At 37.0% G+C, this 9,196-nt stretch overlaps 1 protein-coding gene and 1 non-coding gene across 2 annotated transcripts; both read left to right on the forward strand.

The window, feature by feature from the left end:
- Positions 1 to 1,619: 1,619 nt before the first annotated feature.
- On the forward strand, positions 1,620 to 3,182 carry LOC121372451 (rhodopsin-like). The gene has a single exon (XM_041498758.1). It carries the CDS (start codon positions 1,728 to 1,730, stop codon positions 2,871 to 2,873), a length of 1,146 nt encoding a protein of 381 aa, XP_041354692.1. The 5' UTR covers positions 1,620 to 1,727; the 3' UTR covers positions 2,874 to 3,182.
- A 1,645-nt stretch (positions 3,183 to 4,827) lies between these two features.
- Positions 4,828 to 4,945, forward strand: LOC121372790. The gene has a single exon (XR_005958004.1). It is a non-coding gene; the product is annotated as a U6atac minor spliceosomal RNA (small nuclear RNA).
- Positions 4,946 to 9,196: the final 4,251 nt, after the last annotated feature.

The raw sequence follows: 9,196 nt of genomic DNA on the forward strand, positions 1-9,196 counted from the left end.
CACACACACACACACACACCACCACCACCACCACCACCACCACCTGTTTGACGTGCCCTTTTAATTACCTTTTTGTTATGTTTTTTGTTAAATTCTATACCCATAATACACAATACTAAATTGCCCTGAAAACGAGTCTCTGAAAATCTTTAATTTAAACATTTTCCGAGGAGCATGACCCCGAACCCCCCGACAGGTATGGTGTGTGTTATCCTGTGTATAAAAATGTATATAAGATAATACTTGCTGCTAATCGGTAGGACTAATTCTGCGGCAACGGAGTCACGGTCTTATAATAAAATATTAAATGGACAGACAGGTAAGGAGGCAGACATTTTAGTACTTAAAATGTTACGGTTGTTTCACAACTGATGAAAACCCCAACAACTGGTATAACCAATGTCATGGTATGTAATGTCCTGTCTGTATGTGCATCTACGTGTATGTGTACCTATGTATAAAAGATCCCTTACTACTAATGGAAAAAATTTGCGGGTTTCCTCTCTAAGATTATATATCAGAATCACCAAATGGTTTACATCCAATAGCCGATGATTAATAAACCAATTGCTCTAGTGGTGTCTTTAAACAAAACAAACTTTAACTTAAAACAATCACTATAAGGTGTTAAAACTTTACATGTACATATTTCAATACATGTACTTATATTCTCACGGTTGTTTCACAACTGATGAAAAAGGATTTGTGAGGTAATTGTTTTACCAGCAATTGTCACCCATAATAAAAATGATTAATGTATTCAGATCCGGCACGGATTCAAGAGAGATGCCGAGGGTAGCGCTCCTCCCTTTTTTTGCCGACGGCAACGAAATAAAAGCCTGTTCAAACACTTGCACCTCTAGTGCTGGATCAAATCGGGCAAACAAGATAGAGGAAGGAAATGTTTTATTTAACGACGCACTCAACACATTTTATTTACGGTTATATGGCGTCGGACATATGATTAAGGACCACACAACACGATAGAGATATTCGGGCAAAACATACTAACTTGAGACAATTTTACTTTGTATTTCCATCATTCTAACCGCGAAAGCCTGTTTAAAAACCTTTTACCATGAAGGCACCCCCCCCCCCCTACACACACACACATTTGCCCCCCCTCCCCACCTTTCACAATATCGTAGATCCGCTCCTGCAGATAGTTTTTACCTCCGTGTGTGACTATGTCTTGCAGTTCTAACCAGAGATATGCTAATCATGTCACACACCATGTGAGTATACAATACATACAAACAATAGTTACTCTTTGTCACGGAATACACACAGCCGAAAACAACTTTGAGATAATGACACCTTGTGTTCTGACAACACCCTAGCGAATGACATACTTTCTTTTTTTGTCAAACAACCCTATCAACGCAATCGTAGGTTTGTCCTCGTCAAATGAACTGACGATATACTGCCAGCTACCTGCCAAAACCTAATAACAATTCAAATGTACGAGATTATTTACTTTGTTGTCAAGACGACACTTCCAGGTAAATAGCAAGAAAGCCTGTCTTGTATTGTGATACCGATATTATTTCTGCCTCGATGGTCTTACATGTTTATTTTAAATCCATCGAAACTTTAGCTTGTGTAGTAACCAGCTGAGCGTAGTGACAGTCTATTGTAGATTTATACCATCAACAGTTCCCTATAAAGTATCGCCTTCGAACTGTTAGTATTACTACCTTAGTAAAAGTGTTAGTTGAACAAACAAAATGTCCGTGTCTGATATTTCTTTTCGAATACCTCTAGGACTGTTGTTAATTGTTATTGCACTCGCTGGATATTTTGTGAACGTTCTGGCCTTCGTGGTGTATGTTTGCAGACGAAAACTACGCACCCCGCCATTTTACTTCATAGTACACCTGCTCGTTGTGGATCTACTGGCTGTCGTCTGCTGGACTTCTCTGTCGGCTGCTGCTGCCGTGGCGGGAAACTGGCCACTTCCATTTGTCGTCTGCCAGATCCAAGGCTACATCATGTCGTTCTGTAATCTCATTAACATGCACACCATGACGGTGCTAGCCATCGAAAGATGTTTACTGATGGCAAAACCCTCCTTACACGAAGACTGTTTTGCTGGGGTTTACACGGGATTTTTCATAGCTGCGTTATGGGTAACGGATGCTGTAATTGCGGTTTTCTCCGCTGTGCACTGGGCCGAGATGCTGTACTCTCCTTACCAATACCAGTGCTATTCCGATCACGACAGAAGTGTTTCGCACTTGAATTTCTTCTTCACCATGACGTACGCTTTACCCATGTTCTTCATGTTCGTCCTGTACGTGATATCATTCTGCTACGTCTATGACATCAGAACACGGAAGGTGTCGCCGTCTGGTGCTCTTGTTCTGGAAGTAAATCAATTCGCGATTGGCGACTCTTACTCCGATCGATTAGCGAGACAAGAGGAGAAATTCAAAAACGCTGGAATGAGACCAGATAAACCAAACTTGGGCAAAACGATGACGTTTACGCCACGTGGTTACATCACCAATGATACGGAAACTGAAGATGGACCAGAACCTTTGCAGAAAGTGAAGAAGCGGGAATATTTCTTAGCCAAGCATGACTATGATCTGATGAAAGCGTATGTGGTGATGACTTGTGTCTACGTGGCCTGCTGGTTCCCGTACGTGATGCTGAGTTACGCCTGGACATACAAACCAAGGAGCTACTCCACACTGCCGTGGGAAGTGACCACGGTCTTCACGCTGATCACTCACTGTGGCTCTTTCGTGAAGCCTCTCATACTGGTGTTAATGGTCGAGTCATTCAAAGTTGCTCTGCTCAGAACAGTTGCTAGAGATGAAACCAAGAAACACATAAAGGAAACACCAGTTACACAGTGGAAACGTTGACCGTATTCTTATAAGATGTATTTCTCCTCAACTACAATCCCCTCCCTCCCTCCCTCCCCCCCCCCTCCCTCCCCCCCCCCCCCTCTCTCTCTCTCTCTCTCTCTCTCTCTCTCTCTCTCTGGATATATACCAGATACGTTCTTAAATTTAACTAAGTTATGGGCAGACCACGTGGGAACCTCAGGCGTGGTGTCTCCCATCTGAGGTCCACAGACATACTTTATGAAAATAAACTAGTGCCCCATGATTGGTCAATAAAAGGCTATGATCTGTGTTTCTATTACAAGAATGAATGTGCAAAATATTATATACTAGTATACTGTCTATATACATCATGTAATGGTAAAGTCAAAGTGCTGTATTAAATAGTATGTTGTATTATTGGGTTGTTATATTTGAAGTGTTGATACTGACGGTGATGTATACAATGTACTTGATTTTTTTCATTATTGTTGATGTCATGCTACGGATATCACAAACTGTATTGCTCTGCATCGCATCGCACCGTCGCACGGCACAACAGCAGCACACAAATAGCTTTAGAAATCAGCAATAACAACATTCCTCATGAGAGAAAAAAAAAAACAGAAGCAAAAAAACTAAAAACTAAGTACTGGTATCATATTCTCCTATAAAATATTAATTTTGTGCAGTAAACATGTTTTAAACTGTGTAGGTCCTCTATCTGAGGTAGGAAATAAATAAATTATTTTATGTATAATTCCTTATAATTATATGATTACTAGGGTCACAAACATGGCGGTGACCAAAAACACAGTTTCTTCTAAAGAATATTAATAGTATCTGGTTCTCTTACAACGCTGTATGGTATTCCTTTAAATGGAGTTGCCAAAGGCATCCTGACGATTTATCAAACAAACAAATGAACAAACCATCTTGTATCATCAAAATTGTGGCTGCGAAATAGTCACACCAAGATACGGTTTTAAGTTTATATTAGGGCTGAATCTAGGAAATAATTTTGAGGGGCTACTAATAAGGGGAAAGGGGGATGTAAACCAACTAAAAAAATAAAAATAAAAATAAAAAAACACGAAAAAAACCCACGAAAAAACCCACACCAACAAATACAACAAAAAACCTACCACCACCAGAAAAAAGAGGCACTTGAAATAGGTAAGAAGGCAATCAATACACGTGGACCTACTACTATGTGAAACCGTCAAGTGAAATAAAAGGGTTCATTTTATTTACTTTTCGTATCACATAACTAAAATAACTTCTGTCTTAAGATAACCCATTTCCGCTGTTAGATCGCTATGAAGCTGGACGTTTCGTCGTGCGCTCATAACTTGTGCGCTCTTAACTTTTCATATCCCGATTTTTAATGTAATTTCTTTCCAAAAAAATGTGGTCAGAAAGCAGCTCGGCTAGCCAGCAGAAAACACCTCAGAATAGCCCTAGAAGTGGTAAATTTTTCTAAATTTTCGGGGGGAGGGCCCCCAGACCCCCCGTCACGGGCTTCGCGCCTGCGGCGCTCGCGGTGTCGGGCTTCGCCAGACACATCGACCCCCCACCCCCCCACTGCAAAATCTCCTGCGCACGCCCCTGCTAGTGGTATATGGACACGTTAAACCAGTTACTAAGCAAGCTAACTGCTTTATTTGGCTCTGATCGAATGGCGAATATAAGAAAGCAATTGTAAATGAACTATCAAGCTTGAGTCCTCGGTTTTTGCCTTTTTGCTTCAAGTTGCACACAACTATAATTAAAATTAAATATAATACTAGTATATATAAAATGTAATACAAATTAGAACATTTAAAAATAAAATAACACAATATATTTCAAACACCGTCCACAATTTGGTTGTCTAGTGTAATACAAATTAATAAAAATAAAATATATGTTAATTATTTATATTACTCGAACTATTACAGTTAGTTTTATGACCACCTCGTCCATATAATGCTAGGTGTTAAACATTATTACTGTGTTGTAAGAAAGGAGAGAAGGTTAGCACTCCCCTTGACAAGGACGGATGGGACCCTTGTGGTCTTTATAACACATAAGGCCGTGTTCCTCTACTTCGGGAACACACCTATTTTTTTATGAACTAACTTTCTACAACTTAAGTAAAGTAAAGTTTGTTTTATTTAACGACGCCACTAGAGCAAATTGATTTTTTATCTTATCATCGGCTATTGGACGTCAAACATATGGTCATTCTGACACTGTTTTAGAGGAAACCCGCTGTCGCCACATAGGCTACTCTTTTTACGACAGGCAGCAAGGGATCTTTTATTTGCGCTTCCCACAGGCAGGATAGCACAAACCATGGCCTTTGTTGAACCAGTTATGGATCACTGGTCGGTGCAAGTGGTTTACACCTACCCATTAAGCCTTGCGGAGCACTCACTCAGGGTTTGGAGCCGGTATCTGGATTAAAAATCCCATGCCTCGACTGGGATCCGAACCCAGTACCTACCAGCCTGTAGACCGATGGCCTGCCACGACGCCACCGAGGCCGGTTTCTACAAATTAAGGTACGTAATAATAAGTTTGTTAAAGTTTGTTTTGTTTAACGACTCTACTAAAGTATTTAAATGTATTAATCGTCGGCTATTGGATGTCAAACATTTGGTAATTTTTATACTTATAATTCTACCTTTTGGTAATATTAACATATAGTCTTAGAGAGGAAACCCGCAAAAAAAAATTCATTAGTAGCAAGGGATATTTTATATGCACCTTACCACAGACGGGATAACACATACCGCGGTCTATAATATACCAGTCGTGGTGCATTGGCTGGAACGAGAAATAGTCCAATGGGCCCACCGACGGGGATCGATCCTAGACCGACCGCGCATCAATAATTCCAAATAACAAAGTAATAAAAAATTATACATTTATATTTTGTTTTATGACGAAGATGGTGATGGCTTTTTTATGGGGTTTTTGTGTGTGTGTTTTTATATATATATTGAGGAATATTGACAATGAATGCAGTGTTTTCTGCAAAGTAAGCATAGTCATATTACCTTTTTACAGGAAACATTTTGAATAATAATTTTATTGAACGTTATAAACATTTAGGGGGAGGGATATTTTCTAGTTAATTGTTCTTACAATAATAAAAGGTGTGTGTCAATTTTAATATGAAATGATTGTCTATATTATAAATTTACTTTTGATAGCAGTGCCACTGAAGGTTGAATTACAAGTATTACTGAGTGTATTGAAGATGTTAATTATAGTTTTAATGTGTATGCTCCTAAAGTAAAACAGGAGAAGAACTGTTTTCTTTAAAGAATTAGTTTGTTTTATAAATGATATAAATTTACTTTTGATAGCAGTGCCACTGAAGGTTGAATTACAAGTATTACTGCGTGTATTGAAGATGTTAATTATAGTTTTAATGTGTATGCTCCTAAAGTAAAACAGGAGAAGAACTGTTTTCTTTAAAGAATTAGTTTGTTTTATAAATGATATAAATTTACTTTTGATAGCAGTGCCACTGAAGGTTGAATTACAAGTATTACTGCGTGTATTGAAGATGTTAATTATAGTTTTAATGTGTATGCTCCTAAAGTAAAACAGGAGAAGAACTGTTTTCTTTAAAGAATTAGTTTGTTTTATAAATGATATAAATTTACTTTTGATAGCAGTGCCACTGAAGGTTGAATTACAAGTATTACTGCGTGTATTGAAGATGTTAATTATAGTTTTAATGTGTATGCTCCTAAAGTAAAACAGAAGGAGAACTGTTTTCTTTAAAGAATTAGTTTGTTTTATAACTGTTTTCTTTTTAGCAGTGCCAAAGAATTAGTATTTGTAATTTAGTTTTAAATGAGTAAAACAGGAAAAAGAATTAGTTTGTTTTATAAATGATAAAAAGGTTATTATGGCGGGTGATTTTAATGGAATTTTGGATTCTTCTTTGGATATATAGAAGTCAATAATACAATTTTCACTTTGAAATCTAATACTGTTTTACAGTCTAAAATGAATCAGTATGATCTTGTTGATATGAGTAGGTACACAAACCCGATATGCGAACATTTTGTCGTTAAAAAATTGTAAAAAAATGTATTGAAGCAGTCAATAATTGATTGATTTTTAATTTCTTGAAGCTTCTTGTAGTGTTATATCTTTAAAACTTGATTTTTCTCGTATTGACAGAGGTCAAGGTGTTTGGATTTTTAACAATGAATTTAGTACATGACGAACTTTTTTGGAATGATATTCATAATGGTGTCTGTCAGTGCCCATTGTTGCAATCTGGGCCAACTGAGTAATTAAAAATATATGTTTTATGGTAAAAGGTTTTGAATTAACTTAATTTTGGTAATACAGTTATATCGTGGATTGAAATACTCTATGACATGACAGATTGTGTTAAAATTAATGGACATTTTACACCTATCGTTTAAGTTAGAAGAGAGGCGTTAGACAAGGGTGTCAAATTTCAATGATGCTTTATGTTATTGTATCAAAACCTTTAAATAACTGGATCGATTCCCGTCGGTGGGCCCATTGGGCTATTTCTTTCTCCAGCCATGGCACCACAACTGGTATATCAAAGGTTGTGGTATGTGTTATCCTGTCTGTGGGATGGCGCATATAAAAGATCCCTTGCTGTTAATCGAAAAGAGTAGCCCATGAAGTGGCGACAGCGGGTTTCCATATCTCATTATCTGTGTGGTCCTTAACCATATATCCGACGCCATATAACCGTAAATAAAATGTGCTGAGTGCGTCGTTAAATAAAACATTTCCTTCCTTTTAATAACTGAATTAAGAATAGACATAATAGAATTAGAATAAAAATGAATTTCGGTCTGGGATCGATCCCCGTCGGTGAGCCCATTGGGCTATTTTCCCTTTTCAGCCAGTGCACCACGACTGGTATATCAAAGGCTGTCTGTGGGATGGTGCATATAAAAGATCCCTTGCTGCTAATCGAAAAGAGTAGCCCACGAAGTGGCGACAGCGGGTTTTCTCTCTCAATATCTGTGTGGTTCTTAACCATATGTCTGACGCCATATAACCGTAGCCTAAATAAAATGTGCTGAGTGCGTCGTTAAATAAAACATTTCCTTCCCTTTAATAACTGAATTAAGAATAGACATATCAGGGCCGTAGCTAGCATGGGGACAAGGGGGCAGTTGCCTCCCCCCCCCCCCGAAAAAATTTCGGAAAGCATTATAGAAACTTAAAGAAACTTTTTAGGAGTTTTAGACTATTAACTACTCAGTTGCCCCCCCCCCCCCCCCCCCCCCAACAAAAAATCATAACTACGGCCCTGCATAATAGAATTAGAATAAAAAATGAATTTAATTCATTATGATTTCAGCATGCTGGCGATACTAGGCTACTACTAGAATTACAATTCGTGATGCTCAGTCTGTTGAGACATATTTGAACACTGTTCATTTATAAATTCCATTTTTTTTTTTTTTTATCTTCTCTTTACACATATGGAATACATGAATATATTGAATTCTGAACATCGACAAACAAGTCCTAAAAGATATCCCCTACTTTCACGAAAAGTTGTGAAAAATAAAAAATCTTCAGAATTTAGGCCTATGTCATTTTTTAAAAAGAAAGCGGTTTGTTTTTAAAATACTTACATCTCTCCTGCAAATTCATGTGTTTATAATGTTTGTGTAAAAACATAACAAAACAAACAAAGAAACAACACCCACCAACCATACTGCTTTGTCCTGCTCAAATCGAACTGGGGTATAATAAAGCAATTGTAAATGAACTATCAAGCTGAAGTCCTCGATTTTTGCCTTTTTACTTTAGGTTACGTCTTTATAATTAAAATTAAAATATAACACTAGACACGTAGTACATATTAGAACATTCAAAAAATAAAATAATCCAAAAGCAATTAAAAAATTTTTTACTTTTCTAACGCAAATTAATAAAAAAAATTAAAAACCCACATATAATATTAATTATTCATATTACTCGAACCATTACAACTATTTTTATGACCACCTCGTCTATATAATGCTAGGTGTAAAATCTATATATGTGTTCAAAGAATGTACATAATTATAATATCAGGTATGCAACGCTTTGATATTCTGTTTATTTAGAGCGCTTCGGCTGCAGGTGATCATTTATCCCCCCGAAAATCTCTAAATAAACAGAATATCAAAGCGTTGCAAGCTGATATTTTGTTTTTATCATGCAACCCCTTTCAAATGATATTTTTGTAAATATCTAAGTATCTAAACAAAATATGCTATTTAAATATGTTAATGTTTTCTATGTGTAAAGAAGTTGTGGGGATATTGAGAGTATTAGAGAATGACATTTTAATTAGTACTCTCTTTCCAAGT

This window comes from Gigantopelta aegis, chromosome 4 (assembly GCF_016097555.1).
Source record: "Gigantopelta aegis isolate Gae_Host chromosome 4, Gae_host_genome, whole genome shotgun sequence".
In the NCBI taxonomy this organism is placed as follows: domain Eukaryota; kingdom Metazoa; phylum Mollusca; class Gastropoda; order Neomphalida; family Peltospiridae; genus Gigantopelta; species Gigantopelta aegis.